The following is an 18,134-nucleotide window of genomic DNA, read 5'->3' on the forward strand; positions in this document are numbered from 1 at the left end:
TCAACAGAATTTCCTTCCCATTTTATTTCTTAATACATCACTCCTTTTCTTAGTACATTTTCATTCCATCATAAATTATATATGTCATATTACAGTTGGCTCGAAAAGTCTGCTACTCAACTGGCGATTGTCAAAAAATCTAATGAAACTGAGCGAATTGATACTGCGGTTGGCCCTACAGCTAGCTGCCTGAAATGTTTATAGTTATCCTTTGTGCTTTTACATAGTAGTCCACACTTAGTAAAGATGTAGTTGAAGTAAGATGCTTTTGCGAGTGTATGTATTACTGAAACAATTCACCCTTAGAAATCCATCGATGTTTTCCATGATAATTACACCCAAGATAGAAGCTAGCCACCAATGAAGTCTTTACCATCTACTCACTGCCATCTACCGGTACCCAGATCGTATATCTTCAGAAATTACTTCATGCTAAACTACATTATGCAATGTTAGTAAAAAATATACCCTGTGTTCCAAAACAAAAATAATGGTTGTAACGCTACAAACCATATTTTCATTCAGAAAACATATTCTACGTATTATTTCTATAATGACCAACATAATGTTATGATAAATCTTTGCCAGATAACATTAAACATGTACTTTTTTACGAACGCTCTTTTGCTAAAGATTCACCAGAAAAGTTTACACCGTGTTAGTAAAACCCGTATCTCTACTTGACTTTAAATTAGATACTCATAATGGCTCGGGTAGTCTACGTGTGTCAACCGCAGTAAGGCGTGATCTGGCTTTTGCTGAAAAAGAAAGATACAACAATCATTTACAGCGTTATCAAACACATTTGAAACGCAGATATTCAAACAACTATGGAATGTTCTACTTGAACTGAACTGTTAATGCATAGATGATTATTTTCATTTGCACGTTATTGAACATATGGGCTCAATGTACTAGCAATACTATTGCATGAAAGACTATAGGTAAAGTATTATGCCCTGTAGAGTTGCTAGCGAACAATTGGGAAAATATGAAAGTGAAAGCTATGCTGCCACAGTACCACTACATCTATAGTGTACCACTATATCTATTGTGTACCCCTATATCTATAGTGTACCACTATATCATAGTGTACCACTATATCTATAGTGTACCACTATATCTAAAGTGAACAAAACAGTTAAACCTACAAAGCTATGCTGTCCCTGAAATTTACATAAACACAGAATAAAACTCAAACTTACTGAACCAATCTGTGGCAGGATCCCGTACAACAGTCTGCGTCCCGTTGACAAGGGTGGAACGTACGTTTGCAGACACCCTGTAATTAGAAAGAAACTGTTTCTAAAACGTACATACAGGTTGTGTATAGGTTGGTGTTTGTTTACTGGTTGGTTGCTAGGCTGATTTCCTTCAAACTGCACCTTAAAGACAGATTCTCTATGATACAAACTATGTGGTTCAGTCTGCAGTTTTTAAAGTTGAAGAATAGAATGGCAGATAGAAAAATGCCTCGGCCCTGAGGCGTCGCCAAAAAAAATCACCAAGCCCAACCTTGAATGTTGTTGACAGTACTATAAGCACATCGCCACAGGCATATTGTGCTATGATACGCTAGGGTGGTAACAAAGGGTATTGGGATGCAGCAAACCAAAAGACTATATGCCTAACGTTAAATCTTGCGGGTCAGAGTTTTTGACATGTCCTACTCCTAACACTAATGCTCAATATCTACGACAGTGCTGGTAATACTTGAACTGTGTAGCTGTTTAAATCTGAAATATATATACAAGCATGTAATGTCATTGACATCGCCCGTGAGGCAATTACATGCCGAGGAGAGGCATGCTAATTGGGGTTACGAGTGGAGCAATTGGGGTTTCATGGGTCGATGTTTAGTTGGGCTCATTGCCAAATTTCAACATACATATTTCATAACTTTCCAAAACCAATCGAAGTAGTTTTAGCAACAAATGGCTTTGTCCTTCTTTATACTTGAATGGATATGTTTCATATGCTCTATGAAAACGCGAGTCAGATGACTGTTCATAATAGGCAAGGTCATATCATTATGCTCAATAAATGTCATTGTTTTGGCTCTGACGGAAGTCGTTGTCAAAACGAGTAGAAAACGTTAGCTAAACAATGTCTGTATATTTCAGCTACATCCGTAAAAAAGGAAATCACTTTTCAGCCCAATTAGTAGTACACAGAATCGTACTACAGTCATAGTACCAAAAGTACCAAATGTCAGAGTGCCCCTCAAGTGCTTTGTAACAGATTCTGATGATAGTGGCATAGTGTCCAGAAATTTATTTCTGCCATGTTGATTTAAACGAATAAAGATTGAAAAGATCTGCTTACCTCTCTCTTCTCTGGTGTTTCATCCTGATCCTAGAGGAGAAAAGAAATGTGTCTTGTTATTCCATCTGCCAGCAATGTCTTTTCAATGATCATCTTTGTCGCTAGCACCAATTGATACCATAAAGATTTTACTCTCATATAGCTAGAACATTTCTTACATAACCATAAAGAGTTTCTTTGATAGTAAGATTGATTTTCATAACTGTTATGCTCCACGTAACGTTAGATGATAGAAAATGCACCATGTACAAGCTGTACAAGACCAGAAATTACACTTATTGACTTAAGCAGTCTTGTGATGGTGTAAGACACTCTAATTCACCTTAAGATACATCTGGTAGACTCTGAGACTCTCTGCAACGATGGTGTCACGGCTGTCGTCCCCTTCTTGCACTTCTGACACGTCCCTCTTCACTATCTCTCCATCTTTGGCTTCAGACGTACCGAGCATGGACACGGTCTTCTTCACAACTTCAAGGCTGTTACCGAACCAGTCCGCCCAGTCTGAAACCGCTGATTCCTGGTTCTCTTGTTCCTCACTCAGCACGCTTTCCTCCTGTGCAGCAAAAAAATTCAACATATAATTATTGATAGGTTAGGATTATAAGATAGTCTATGAATCACATGAAACCGCACGGGTTGGTGTCAAAGTCAAAATCAAGCATCAGTCATCTGAATTATTCAAGGAACATCACTGACAGCGGTCTTCGATCCTTTAAGAATCGTGCCCATTACTATCTTCTTTCTAGCAGTAGACTTTAACTTAATTTGGAGGAAGTATAAGACATGACAGCTGTAAACCATTGATATAGAGTACCATATAAAGCTTTATAGTCTATAGTCTGCTCACCATAGCAAGTTATAACAGAAAATTGCTGTTTTCAAAACCCTTCATGGACAACTACAATCATATTTGAGTTTAGATGATGAGAGAGTGCTTGTAATATAGTAGAATTGGCTTGTCGGATCTTCATATCATTGATTTGTATATTAAACATCCAGAAATTATATGTTGTTGCTGAAAGGTGCATTAGTTTCACAGTGATTGTCTACTTACCATGTCTTGTGTGATGTCTTTATTGTCCTCTTCTTCTATGCTGTGACCTACGAACTGTACCATCTTCTTGTCTTCTTCCATGTTCTCAGCTTGGTTGTTGAAGTCTGCTGAAATCTTGTCGAACAACCCACGGAGATTGTCGTCCGATTGCGCGACTACGTTCAACCCTTGGAGGATGTCTAAGGCCTGGCTTCCTCCGTCGTTTTCTTCTCGTGTCATTTCCACCACAGCCTCCACGTTTTCACCTTCTTGTTCCTTTGTTGATTGAGATTCTAGTTGCTCCTCTTGGTCTGCAACCTCGCTTGGATCTGGCAACCCCCTTGCAAGATGGAGAACTTCAGAAAGGACGTTGGACAGGCTGCCATTCTCTTCTATTTCCTCCACTGGGTACATGTTGTCTTTGCTCTTCTTTCGAAGAACCTCCCTTATTTGGACAGCGAGCTGCAAGGCTTCTATGTCGTCAGCTCGGGTGTCCGTTTGTGTTTCTGACATGGTGGCTAGCTGATCCCTGGCAGACATCTGAAGACCCTCCTCACCAAGGATCTCCTGTAAGTTGTCGTTCTCCCCTGCCGCCTCTTCTATGAGCTGCCATGGGTGCATTTCTCTCTTGTCTCGAGGATGGTTCTCTCGTTTAGTCTCGCCCCTAAAGAACAAGAAGCTTTGAGAGAACAGTTTTCCCAGGGCTTTAGCCAGGTCTTTGAACAACGCGGGGGGTATGAAGGGTTCTTCGCCACTACCATCATCCCCCCAAGTACGGCCATGCTCGTCTTTTTTGAGATCTTTCAGCATCTGGAGAAACTGCTCTTCCTTTTCGTACAGTCCGTCTGGATCAGCTGATACCATGAGTTTGAGATTCTTCGGTTCCTCTTCAAGTCGCTGTTTCAGAATGTTCAAAAGGTACCGCTCTGTCTTCTGTCTTTCTTGATCTTCACCCATGTCCTCACTACGGCGAATGTGTTCATCCAAAAGCTTCATGATTTCCATTTCCCTTTTCACAATTTGTGATGAGTCACCGGAACCATGTTTTGATTCAAAATGATCCTTCTTTTTTGCTAGAACAGCTTTGGCCTGTTTATCCAAATCCGACTGGGAACTGCCTGCCTTCTTTTCTTGAGCTTGGTCTTCAAGAATCTCATCTAGGGATCCCTTTTTGCCTGATTCTTTAAAAGCCGATAAAGCTTTCGTCAGATCCGTCACTTCTGATTCCATCCAGTCTTTCTTCTTTTTTTCTTGCTTGCCGTTGTTTTCCTTCCCGAGTACGTCTTGAAGTGTTTGCCTCAGATCTTCCACTGGGACTTCCCTCCCCGACTGTTTGGGGTCTTCTAGTACGTCTACCAAGTCGTCTTCTCCTGGAAATTTGATACAATATAGTGATCGAGATATCTTATGATAAATCTTGCTCAGCATATTCAAACACTTGGAGGTTTGTATTGTCTGAAAGACCTCTCATTACCAACAGCATCGGACAACACGAAGGTTTACATTTTGGCGAAGGGATGGGTTCGTGGAACTTTTTCGAAAAGTGCATTTTCTCTACTTGAAGCTTATTTGACATTATGAACAGATAGCAGACACCAATATTATGAAGTTCAATTCCTTACATACCTCGAAGAAAAAGTGCAGGCAGGTCTCCTGACCGCTTGTCTTCCGCATGTTTGAGAGCTTTCTCAGCTGCTTTCAGCTCTGCTGCTGTTTAACATACAATGAGCAACATGTTGACACAGTCTTCACAGCACTCTTTAACCATTCAGTGTTTGTGATACGATTCAACAGTCACGGATGATACTATCTATATTTTTACAGCTAGAGCCATGCGAATCACTACAGTCTTGAGATAGTGTGTGAACTTTAATTGAAATTGTTAGATAAATGTATGAAGTAAGTATTCGAAGAGTTGGTCTTCAAGGATGTGACAGTTGTTGACCAAACATCAATCATATTTCTTAACAGCGTTTTCATAAATGGAAAACGACACTGTCTTCACCTTTCACTGTGACACAATAGATAGCAGATGTTACAAAAGACAGGTGCTTTGTGAGAACCTAGTACCTACTTTCTTCAGAAGCAGGTGACAGGGCAGACACGACCACAGTCAGCATACACAGAGCAATCACAGGCCTCATCTTTGTATATCTTCCAACCGATGATCAAGATAACATCACACTCCAACAATGGTCTGTAAAACACATTTGAAATCTAACATTGTGCCCCAAAATTCTATCCAGGTTGGTCGTACTTATTTTGAACAGTCCCAATACTTTCGACCCTCTAACCCGTTTAATTTGCTGTTCTTAGCTGATAGGTCAATCTTCAACAAGACAAGGTTAAGAAAACCATTGTAATTACCAGCCTGAAGGTTTGATCTTTATCTACCAGTTGACCCGACTGGAAAAGATTATTGAATTCATTCCCTATAATGAGTGACACTGCCATTGGACTAATGTAATTTCTCCATGAAACAAATATCTGGAGACTATGTCATGGTGTAGATTACCGACTTAAGTCCTTATATAGATGAGTGACACAGATATTTGACACCCTGAACAAAGCTAAAGCAACAATCATCTACCGAGTCTTAGCATGATCGCATGATGCTTTTTTTATTAGCTGAAAAACAGTGCAATGCATCTCCGAGTACATACATATCTACAGACAATGTTGATGAGAGTGTGGAAACGTAAAGCTTTCAACAACTGCTCATGACCTCATTTTGTCTGGCAGATGGTAACTTTATACGACACTCTTTGTCCTTTCACTTTTTACATTCTACAGGCATCTTATAATGTCTCAGACATTCTCGAAAGGTAACGTCTTGTAACTTATGCACCTTGTTGTTGTTGTTTGCTTATTGATGTATTTTTCTGCTGGTCAGATAATTTCCAGACTGTGTATTGCTCTACATTAGGGACAGAGTCCATGCTTTATTCCACATTGTTGCTTAACGTTACAGATTGATGTATAAAATATGCATTTTCAGATGGTCGTAGGAATGTTTTGGATATTGATGGTCTCAGTTTTCCACTATGCAAAACAATAATTCGCGTGTACAGTTAGATTGAAAACTTTAAAGCGTAAAATAGCAACGACATTTTACATCTGTTCAGTTAGTTGTTCACCGGCGAACATGCCATGGAATTCCCTAAATGAATAATGATAGGTAAGCCTAAGGCTACTTTCACTAGGATAAGCGTTACTGTTTTCCATGGATGTCGTAAAAAACAGTTGAAGAATTCAAGACTTCCTTTCAAAACGAAAAGATTAAATTGAACTGTAAGTTATTGTTTTCAAGAAATTATGTCATTTCGTTTCATATGCGACTGTTAGAAAGTTGTTATCTTTTGATACTTTGGTATGTTTTATGCTGTATTGTATTGGCACGACCATAGACCACTGTAAAAGATATGTTCTTATGAAGGTAATTATGAATCTCAATAAAATTCAAACAGATAGAATGCATACAAGACATGATAACTTAGCCTCGATTAGAAGGATAAGTAAGTTGGTGAGTTGGTAGCATTCGAGTATGGATCTATTGATGTACCAATTCAACAAGAGCAAAACAGACCGAGTTCTTGAATATCCACAATTTGAAAATGTAGTAGTGCGTAGTGTTTGGACATGTTTGTAGCAACTGTAACTCAAGCATACGTACATGCACAACTGTCTGTGGATAGTTGTAATCGTTGATGGCATGTTGTTTCCTTCAGTATATTACAGACTCTCTATTAGTATGTCTTTCATGACACATCGTTTTACGTAAATGATTCTAGATCATATCAGTAATGATTAATATTATTCCATCGATAACTGGACCCCTGAAAGTAGTACTGTTTACTTCCATAATGCTGTCAATGTCTACTCATCTCCCAGATACTAGGATAAGCATTGAATTTGATGGAGTTTATTTGAACAACTTCCCAAACTGTTATATCATGCAATAATTGAACAAATCAAATCCTTTAGTCCCTGTATTTACTGTATGAATCCAGATAATCTACAAGAAGAAAGTTTGTAGGTCCGACTAGGTGTAAATTTATCCTTGTCTGTTTCAGCTGTCATTCAATCAATGTTCACTCTGACTGACCACGACGACAACAATACGTTGGTATGAGAGACATTGAATGGTAGTGGCTTGGAAGCCTTAAGAACTCTTGCCAACAAATCTATACAAAAAGGCACACCAAAATGTACGTGAAGGTATTCTACAACCTAAAGAAATGCAATTGGATTATATCAGCTGATTTGGTGGGGTTCAGTCGGGTTAAGGGTAGACAAAGGGGCGAAAACAATGTACTTTAAATATCAACTAAATGTCAGTGTGCCATCCGTACATTTTCAAACATCGAGGATTTTACGAATACAAAAAAAAAGAATAATAAAATAAATGTCCTGTCGTCATTCTTTGTCGTTATTACCTGTATACGGTCCAACAAAAGGACCTCCCAATTGATACGCCCCCCCTTTGGCCAAGCTAAATGTTTGATCATTAGTTTCTACGTACACTACGTAACTTTGGCGTAAGAGAAAGTACATATTTTGTTCTGCTACATGTGTCGTAAGCTCCTTAAGTTATACTTTTCAAGAACATGTACGTTTGAAGCTTACCTTGGTTTGGAGACGAGGAGAGCTCCTAAATCCACTCACAATCTCCAGGCCACTCCTCACCTGACATGTGCCATCTTTTCACACCCAGAAGTGGAAAAACAACTCGGAGGGCCTTACACTGGGGTCACCCCTGCTACTCGCTCGCTAATTATAGGCTGTCATCTACATAAACGTACAGTATAGCATGCTTCTAATCTAATGATTGCCAAGTGTAAGCACACTTTGGCCGTGTTTGTGTGGCGTTTGATGAGTATTGTGGCGGCAGGAAAATTTATTTCGAACATTTTTTTCGAAATTGAAGAAAACCTGTATGTATAGATTTGCTCACTTGTGAATCATAACCTGTTGATCATTTGGGAATTCTAGGCCTCAAAGATATTCACTTTTTCATATTACTAGATCAGTATTGATTCATCTCTCTCAGAAATGAACGACTGTGGACATTCCGCAAACCCCATGAATGCCCCCAATTATCCTCAATAGAAACACCACCATGTTTGCCACCTGCCCTGTTCCCCTCGATTACAACCCAACGCGATTTGAGCCGATAGTAGCTACAACTTCTTCAGCAGAATTTTCCGTTCTCGTGTGTGATTTGATGCAATTGTTTGACTCTTGTCATTTTGTCGAGATAGAATTATTAGGATGAAAGCCTCTTAATATAACTCTTGAAAAACGGCTACGGTCGAAGAGTATGTAAACTTTCAAGGTTAAATAAAACTTGAAAAAAAAATACACAGACAAATCATTTTGCATGCACTCCTTTCTAGAGAGGGTATAGGTTGTTGCTGGTTCCATTTTTAATAAGTTTACTTCTATCTACTCTAAATTCTTTCACAATAAGACGACTTACCACTCTTAACCTCTAACCAACAACTTGACAACAATGTCCCTAGCAATAGCCTTTTGTTGCTGCCGATAGAGGCACACATTTTCTTGCTTTGTTATTGGTTTAAGAGGGTAGCATTAAAAGATGATGCGGTTAGAGTGGGTAGTTTGTTTTCCCTCCCAGTGTTAAGAGTAACGCGCCGGATCAAATGACATCTCCAACACACCGTGACAAATAACCCGCCAAACAACTTTCACTCATGGAGACGCGCACCACTCTCAATTGTTAGGCGCCATTTTTTTGTGTCCGCCATCTTGCCTCAGGCTACCCACATTGCATCAGTCTTCGTATTTATCGAAAAATGGTGTCTAAAATTCCAAACTGCTACGCCAATTTATGTTTTAACATTGGTGCATGTGTCTGCATTAAGAAAGTTTGCAACAAAAAGTCTGGATTTGTTTTAAGAGACATTTTGTTTGTCACATGTTCTGGGTGATTAACTCCAGAAGATCTGTTCTACTGATAGTCTGTAGGCAAAACTAACCGGTTTTATCACGAAGGTGTCAAAACATAAGATTACACATGGCTACTTCTCGCCTATTTCTTATTTGGATTTAAACTTTTGTGCCTAGCTTTCCTACACGTCTTATTCTTTCACAGACCATTCTTAAAGTACTAAAAGTTCGTCAAATCTTACTCTAATTCAAAATCTTTTCAGTAATAAGAAGATTTTGGGAGTAATTGAATGGGCAGGTAAAAACCATGTAATTATCCCAGTGATTTAACTTATGCGTAGCCTAAAGGGAAAGCTTAGATGCCATTGTTCCTTTCAGTAATGGTATGAAAAGGAGCTTTCTCTCGGTGCTCAAAGTATTACAGATGGTGTTTTGAAAACTTTCACAGCTTTCACAGTCTGCTAAACCAGCGGTCATTGCTTCTTATACACGTAAGAAAGGTTAAAGCACTATACAGCATAAGTGCCTGCATACATTTGACAGGCAATGTTGTTACGGGCATGAAGCCTTGTCATGAGTAACACCGCATAGTGTGCCAATGCTGTTCTACATTCCTTTCGGCTATTCTTGTCCTTGTAGACTTATTTGAGGACTCATGACATTCACGGTTGTTAGATGTATCACTAGTTTGAAGCAAGATTAAACGCCAGGTCTTTGTTTAATATCTCATCCACATGGTTTCTCGCCGCCATTATACGTCAAACAGACCAATACAGCCTACGGCGACGACGTCACAGAAAATGGCGGGAAAAAACTATTCAAAGACTTGAGCCTTTGTTCCGCTAGTGTGCCTTTGTCCTTGCACCATTCGTGGTTTATTAGAGAAAACGTTCAATTGACAAGTATATCACTTTGAAGCAACTCTGTGTTTGATATCTCGTTTCTTGTCGCCATTACGCGACAAACAGACACCGTCGCCTGCAGCCATCCCGTCACAGAAAAATGGCGGGAAAAGCTCTTCAAAGAATTGAGCCTTTGTTCCGTCAAGCGTGCCCAAAGGGACACGGGTGGGCGTTAAGAATGGAAGGAACGTGGAGAATGAAGAATAAGTGAAAGTGGGGAGATAACAGCTACGGTGGCGAGATTTCAAGACGGTTAGTAAAAGTCAACAAGGAGAAAGCAGCATCATCAACACCTGCAGTGTTGAAAGTCCACACTTAGTAACGTCAAGGACATTACGTTAAATGTTCAAGTCCTAAAAAAACACTTTAAAGTGATTAGCATCCTTTATAAACTAAGTGCACATCCGCCCATCTGCTTCATTGTTGAGACCACTATGTGTCAGTGGCTCCCACAATTGTGGCCTTTTTACTCTGGTGTAAGTGTCGTCTGACAAACGTGCGCACTGATCTCTCTGATATACGACAGATCTTAAAATATCCTTTCAATATCCATGTAAAACGAAGTTATGGCGGGATAAAGTACGGGTTATGACCCCGGGGCACACTCGGTGTGTCGCCCAGTATCTCAGTCACAATGTTTTCTGACCTATAACCTTTGAACTATTTTGTTTACTTGAACAGAAAATATTCTTGAAAAGTTCAGCTCTGTTTACAAATCTCATGTTGCTATCATAATCAGGCAAAATCGTTATATTTCTTTCAACAACAGTTTATTTCAGTACATCGTTTCTATAAACTGAGCAGTTTTAGAAGTAGAAAAGGCGTAAGGGCAAAGTTCAGGCGAAAAATATTTGGGACATGACAATACTTGATCAACTGCTAGGCACGCAAGGCTGCCCGTGGGATGCATGTGCCGTTTGAAAGGTGTTTGAATTTCAAACACAAAGTACACCAGGTATGCCTTTGTCGTTATATTGTCAAGACACTGTAAGATATGAGTTTACTAGTAGCTTCAACTGTTCATAGTGTAAGCTAGATGGGTTGTTGAGGGAAGTATATATACACTGGAGACTGATTCGGTATTCATAAAATTGGAATCAATGGCTAGTCAACTGTAGTCTGATTACACAAAAGTGGGTCGTGCTATTGTGTTGTACTGTTGCCACTGAAATGCTATCTACTACTTTGTCATTATGTCTCCGTGAAGGAGGTTCACCTCCTGAAGGAGTATTGTAATCGCTCTTTTCGGTACGTTCGCAGCCATAACTCACGACCCCATTTTGCTGCATTCGTAGGCATGTCGTCTGCTAGTATGCACAAGATGATGCACCTTTTTTTTTTTTACATCGTACCAGTTTTTACAGGCCCTGTAATATTTCAGAAGACACCCCTATCTTCATGAAATTGTGGAACAGGTCATTGATATCGTTGGCTGTTCTGTGTCTGTGTTAATTAGGGTTTCTCCAAGCAGATGTTTGGTTATGTGCCGTCCTTTATCTAGTTTGGAAGTTAAGACTAGAGTTTATCATCTAGTGAGTGAAACCACTCCAAACCATCAGGTCAGTTTTCAGTTCTTAATATTCAATCAGAATATTATCTTTCTCTCTATGTTTCTCTCTCAGAAATGGGCAGTTTCTACGTAGCCAAAGAGCGGTTTCCAGAAATGGGCGGGAAGAAAATAAAGGCCGTTGTGTTGGGAAACGCCGGGGTGGGAAAGACTTGCCTCATCCGTCGGTTTGCAGACGATTTTTACACCGACGGCGCGAAAAGCACTGTGGGAACGGACATGTTGGTGAAGACAGTTGACGTTGACGGTGAGGAGGTGACTGTGGAACTCTGGGATACCGGCGGACAGGAGAGGTTCTGGAGCCTGCGGACGCCATTTTACCGCGACACGGATGTCTGTATACTCAGTTTTGCTGTGGACGATAAAATCAGCTTTACGGTGCGTATTGGGGATGGTAGACGGTACAATTAACCACCAATCACCCTGTACATATCTTTGAAAAATGCTTAAATCATACAAAGGGATGACAAGCCATTGTTGCGCCATACAAGTGACAAATTGTTGAAATGAGGCCAACGAAAAGTTTGAAATAATCGCCCGTTATGCACAAAAGGTCGAGAAATCATTACATATTAAATATCATTATGAAAAAAAATGTCAAGTTTACACCGCAGTAGTCTTTCATGACGTCTTTTTTTTGGACACCAATCTTTCACCTTTAGAAAAGAGCAAAGATTAAAAGTCATCAGAATAAGATGGCAGCTCTTGAGATGCTTTACACTGCGGTTACGCTATCATCATTATTTACTCTTCCGTTTCAGAAGCTGGGTGTCTGGAAAGACGAACTCAAGTTGACGTAGACGTCATAGACGCTGTCTTGACTCTTGTTAAATGGATAGTTTTCTACAGCGGTGACATGAAATTGGTGCTTCAGGCAGCGTTCTCATTATTTCTATCATTCCTTTCAGAAACTTGATGCTTGGAAGGACGAATTCGAGTTCTACGCAGACGTCATAGACGCCTCGTCGTTTCCGTACGCTGTCATAGCAACCAAAGCTGACGTCACGGACCGTGCCGTCTCAGAGCAAGCTGCGCAGGCGTGGTGCAAGGCAAACTGGGACATGCCTTACTTCGAGACCAGCGCTAAGGACGGTCGCAACGTGGAAAAGACACTGACGAGAATAGCAAAGATGGCATGTAGGAAGAAATGGAAGAGTAGACAGCGAACTGCATCTAGTACAACTACTAATCATGATTATAGAAAAGAAATGCTGCCGAGGGGAGTACAGCTGTCAATCATGTCGCCCCTTGATTCTCATTGGAACTTGAGCGTTGATCATGTTAGCTCACATATTGATAGAGTTGATCTGGACCGTAAACCGACTATCCAAAACAACAAGTGCTGCTGATGAGGACATTATTTAGCCTCTACCAGGCTCCAGAGGTGACTGGAAAGAATAGAAATTGGCCAAATATATAGATAACAGGGGCTAGCCGGCCGGGAAGTACAGTTTGCCACCTTATGCTCTACTCTTTCCAGCCACATCTGGAGCCTGGTAGAGGCTAGCAGTTCTTGGCGATTTATGTATCTTGTATAGCTTTGACAAAACATTATCCATGCTTACAGTGACAACCATGTAATAAATTCACATGTATGTGTCGCACAAATAATCAGTGAAGTCAGTCTAACATATCTATTTCTTCTACTTTGCCGTACAATGTATCGGTCAAAACTGTTGTACAATAAAGTTCTATGATACTTCTGCTTATTTTGTTGATTCCTATTCGTACACATGGAACATACTGGTAATTTGATTAGTTACAGCTGGATCTAATGAACAGTGGAAGAAGTACTACTTGTCATAATTTATTCGTGTAGGAATATTTTATCGGAAAATGCATCTTATAAGCGTTATGTTTAACTTTATAACTTACTGGTGTAAAAAGAACAGTTTGCAGAGTAGTTAAGAGACTCTTGTTGCTGGAATGCTGATATTGGACACTAATTTATTTGCTTTAAGAAAACTATCTTCATGATCAGACCACAAACGAAAGTGGCAGAGAGCTACTCCAGAGCCTTGCCATGACAACAATCGGTTACGTCTTTCTTTGCTTGCAAAGCCAAGGAATTACGGCCTCCCTTTCTCGGGACGGATTATACTTTATTGGTTGTTTTGTAACTGTAAAGAACTTGAGGAATGAATTTGCATAATTTAGAATCAAGTAAAACGATCACAAGGTATCTCCTCAACTCATTTGCATGTCAAGCAACTTGTGTTGTGTGATTGTTTTGTTCGACTGAACCATTAGAAAGATGGGGGAGGGTGGGCAACTAACTCTCCTTACTTTCTTTTGTAAATAAAGATGGGGGAGGGTGGGCAACTAACTCTCCTTACCTCTTTTAAAAACTGTTTCGAACCCAGTGGAAGAAGGCATAATATCAGCCTTCGGATCACTGGGGCGGGCAAGACTGATTATACTTTATTGGTTGTTTTGTAATTGTAAAGAACTTGAGGAATGAATTTGCATAAGAATCAAGTAAAACGATCACAAGGTGTCTTATTCTCTCTTGAAGGACATGTTCGGACATGCTACTGACTGAAACGATATTCATTTGCATAGAGAACCTTTTTAAGTATGCATAATTAATGAGTTTGCGTCCCCTAGCGTTTTTATTTTTCTTTGGACTATTTTAAAATTGGAAACCAAATCATATTTAAAAACCCTTTAGTGAGTGTATCAGAGTTGGTAAGTATATCCTGTGGACTTACTATCTTCCATATTTTATTTTACCTTTTATGTTGGCTGTTTTGGCAGGCCTTCTGCGGCAGGCTAGTTTACCTGTGTATGGACCCGGTTGGAACTCTAACTATATCCAACCCGCAGGGTTCACCTGCACAGCCAGTTTTCTTTCATCTTCCTTTATGATTTGTTACTTCTTGTATAGTAACAGTACAGTACTTGTATTGTATTGTATAGAAAAGTAAAGTAAAAAATTGTTGATCTGTTCTGTCTTATTACCTCGTAATGTTTCCTTCTTGTTGATTTGTTTTGAACCCAAAAAAAAGGTCCCTTTCTCGGGAGAAGATGTCAGCCCTACTGGGCTGGCATTTGCGAGCCTTGGACGGCTGAGCTGAGCTGTCCTATGGCTTAGGAGATCACTAGTTCTCTGTCCGGGAACTTAGTGTCTGAAAAAAACTAGGACCCTCCGCGGTGCCCTCAAGGCCGGTCTGGCCACGCCAGGCTGTGTCGCAAGACGTCACGTAACAGAATGTTTCATGATGTCAGAGTTATTAAAAAACATACAAATATTACACAAATTAATCATTATAAGTTCATTTTCCCACCATTTCCCAGACTCTTCTAGCCCTACCCTCAATACAAGGTTTAATATTGTATGCAAATTCTGAAATCGTTATTGAAACCGGAGTTTGTTTTCCCCAGCCCCGCCTACACCCCCGGAAATCTTTAGACTACCTTAAAAGCAAGCATCTTCCGTTTGTGGTCTGGACACAGAAAAAGATCGTTTGGGTAAATTATGTTTATGTACTCCTGTAACGCAGACTCGTACCGCTGTGAGGAAGATAACGACATTGCTGACCCGTCATTCTTTCCAGAATCAACTTTGAAGCTTTCCTGTTGTTGATCTTCTGATAATAGCTTCAGATATTGACAAGCAATAAAACCTTGGTTAAAGATACAATTGTCAGTTCTGTTGGTTGGTAGAGAGAGAGAGAGAGAAGAAGGGGAGAAAGAAATGCGAGTGGAAGGAGGAAAATTAGAGAGAAAGAAAGAGAGGGAGAGAGACTAGTAGACAGTGGTGGATAGAGGTCTTTTAGTGATACGCCTTAAACATAAAGCGACTAGCGGACCTACCGCAAACTGCAGGCTGATCGCTATGGACAGGTACCAACCGTTTCATGAGTTAATGAGATTATTCTCTAAGTGTTAAGTACTGAAAAAAATACCATAAGACATCATGTTACGCAGTTACTGCATTTATTAAACAATTAACATCACAAAATATCATAGATGTATTCCATACACGATCTAAATATTATCCCAAGTAGATACCCTTGTTGGTAATATCAAATTATCAGAAAGTATATGATTTAACGTTATACAATCGGCCTTTTTTAAACTAACATCAGTCTGTTACTTTTTTCCAATGAAATGACAACTTTTTTTTCCAATGATCTTAATCTAGATATAGTTTTGATTCGTTTCAAGGATAGAGGTAATATCATATTGGTGCAAAAAGGTATCAAAATGGCACTTTTCATCAATAATGGGAACCTCATAATACATCGGAAACACAACATTGTTTCCTTAGACCTAAGCAAATTTTACAATCTTACAATCCGTATATGATAGCAAGTTAACATGTTGGCTTTTCTGCTTTTGCTGTTCATTCAGTTCAGAAGGCGAAAGGTGGCGAAAAACGCAACTTGTTGGTTTGAGAGCTAAAATTTCGTCACGATGTAAGCAATGTTTGTAACATCTTAAACAATGATACCTTCAACTTACTTTTACTTCTGTCACAACAAACAATCATCGATTCTTGCCAAAAACAGTCATTACTCTAGATCTTCAAAACTACACTGTTACATGTTGCAACAAATGTGAATTTCATCACTGCACAATGCTGTCACCATATACGCGAACAAATCTAGCTTTTGAAGCATGTCAACAAGGTCACTAATCAAAGAATAATACAAGTTCTGGAACCTCTGTTATATCACTGAGGCATACGCTTACGAGGCCAGTTCACATTTCTGTGACGCACTTCTTTTATGTCAGAGGCTGTGATATACGTTTGAATAAATCACTCGGTTGCTTTCATCACATGTTCACTTTTAGAAGCCTTAGGGTGGAATATTGCGTGGTAATGGAGACGTTTGAAAACAAAGTGGCTATCAAAGTCCCACTTATATGTATATTATATTTCCATTAATGGGCTTTTCTTTAAAACCTTTCTTAGACTCTTAGACGAAAGTTGGTGTATAAGGGTCAAGGTCTTAGCTTGCAGGTTCATCTGTGTTGGTAGAAATCATTCTGAAACAAGTTTTAACTGTAATTTTCAATACAAAAATTTGTGTTAACCACATTTTCGACTGTATAAAACCTGTCTTTGTCAAGGAATGAGCAATCCATCGCCAATGCAAATTTCATCCAATTTATAAAAGTGAGTTTAGTGACGTTTGACCCTGATGAAAGTCTTAATTCAATTGGTTCTATCATCACCACAACCAAGGAGGTTTAAATTTGATTTAAACCTCCTTGTCAGCACTTACTTAACCTGGGCACATGTAAAAGAGAAACCGATCGGAGTTCAGGAATGAGCAATGTAAGGTATCAAGATAAACGTTATTATACATGTGGAAGTTCAGTTTTCTTTAGTCTATACCGATTGATCTAAGAAAGTGGGTCGGAAGAAATCTTTGTTGAACTGCCCTCGCATGTAAGGCCATTTTAATTAGATTATATGGATGACATCCTCTGGGAACCCCCTAACTGATTGCATTTCTTTGGATAAATGGCTTAACACACATATGGTATACCGAACGAAGGATTCTTCATTTTTGTTCTTTAACATATTCTTCTTTGACTTTGGAATTGACTTTGGCATTCTAGTATATATTTTTTTGTTGCAATTCACGGCACATATCTGTTCATTTTGCAGCTGCTTTATACGATTTACAGCATGGTCGAAATCTTCTTTTTTTTTTGGAAACGAACGAAAATTGAAGGGCGTCGATATCATCCATATAACCGAGTCAGTGTGGTCTAAGGTACCTTCGGACTAGTTAAACGTTTCAAACGCTTCCATCGTACTGTCAATAGTGACCAGCACTGTTGTAAACAATAGTCTAGATTTGTTCCCAAACATAACGTCTAGATTCAAAACATGTCCACGACTAGAATTATAGAAATCTATTCATAACTTGACTTGACTCAAACGATGAAACCAATGCCAATGTGGACGCCACTTGTTTGGCAAAGGAATCACACAACAAGTAGTACAGAACTGAACAGTTCGTAATATGTGACAGAACGTAATTAACATAAGATGCAACAATATTCAAATAAACATCTAAAATAACAAGTAGCTACGCATCGCAAAACTTGAGATCAACTCGATAAAGTTATGGACTACGCCTGTCTTTTATGGCATAGATCTATGTCGTCGGTGTGGCGCAACGGTTAGAGCGTTGGACTCAGAACCAATAGGTCCCGGGTTTGATGCTCACCATGCCCCGACGTTGTGCCTTTTAGAAATGCACTTTACACGACCTTCCCTGGCAGTAGAGTGACCCGCACCGAGCCTCTTTGGCTAATCTGTCTAAAAGTGTGCTCAATAACACACAACGGATTTGGTTGCCGATGTGCCAACATCTAGCATATTTTCCACCAAATCATTCCACTTAAAAAATACCCTTCACAAACTCTCCAC

The 18,134-nt window shown here is 39.5% G+C and overlaps 2 protein-coding genes across 2 annotated transcripts; one reads left to right on the forward strand and one right to left on the reverse strand.

The window, feature by feature from the left end:
• Positions 1 to 5,554, reverse strand: LOC136447620 (centromere-associated protein E-like). The gene is made up of 7 exons (XM_066446651.1): positions 5,436 to 5,554; positions 4,988 to 5,071; positions 3,383 to 4,731; positions 2,648 to 2,881; positions 2,326 to 2,355; positions 1,206 to 1,282; positions 1 to 758 (listed from the first exon to the last, which is right to left on the reverse strand). Exons 1-7 carry the CDS (start codon positions 5,503 to 5,505, stop codon positions 728 to 730), a joined length of 1,875 nt encoding a protein of 624 aa, XP_066302748.1. The 5' UTR covers positions 5,506 to 5,554; the 3' UTR covers positions 1 to 727.
• A 5,311-nt stretch (positions 5,555 to 10,865) lies between these two features.
• Positions 10,866 to 13,380, forward strand: LOC136447440 (ras-related protein Rab-9A-like). Its single transcript, XM_066446353.1, has 3 exons — positions 10,866 to 11,128; positions 11,796 to 12,118; positions 12,649 to 13,380. Exons 2-3 carry the CDS (start codon positions 11,798 to 11,800, stop codon positions 13,087 to 13,089), a joined length of 762 nt encoding a protein of 253 aa, XP_066302450.1. The 5' UTR covers positions 10,866 to 11,128; positions 11,796 to 11,797; the 3' UTR covers positions 13,090 to 13,380.
• Positions 13,381 to 18,134: the final 4,754 nt, after the last annotated feature.

The sequence above is a fragment of the Branchiostoma lanceolatum genome, chromosome 13 (genome assembly GCF_035083965.1).
Source record: "Branchiostoma lanceolatum isolate klBraLanc5 chromosome 13, klBraLanc5.hap2, whole genome shotgun sequence".
In the NCBI taxonomy this organism is placed as follows: Eukaryota; Metazoa; Chordata; class Leptocardii; order Amphioxiformes; family Branchiostomatidae; genus Branchiostoma; species Branchiostoma lanceolatum.

Coding starts and splice junctions, on each gene's coding strand:
- LOC136447620 (XM_066446651.1), bottom strand. CDS start 5,505: ATGAGGCCTGTGATTGCTCTGTGTATGCTGACTGTGGTCGTGTCTGCC. Junction 2,356..2,647: donor TCTACCAGATGTATCTTAAG/GTGAATTAGAGT, acceptor TTTCTCCTCTAG/GATCAGGATGAAACACCAGA. Junction 759..1,205: donor TCCTGCCACAGATTGGTTCA/GTAAGTTTGAGT, acceptor TTTCTTTTTCAG/CAAAAGCCAGATCACGCCTT.
- LOC136447440 (XM_066446353.1), top strand. CDS start 11,798: ATGGGCAGTTTCTACGTAGCCAAAGAGCGGTTTCCAGAAATGGGCGGG. Junction 12,119..12,648: donor ACGATAAAATCAGCTTTACG/GTGCGTATTGGG, acceptor CATTCCTTTCAG/AAACTTGATGCTTGGAAGGA.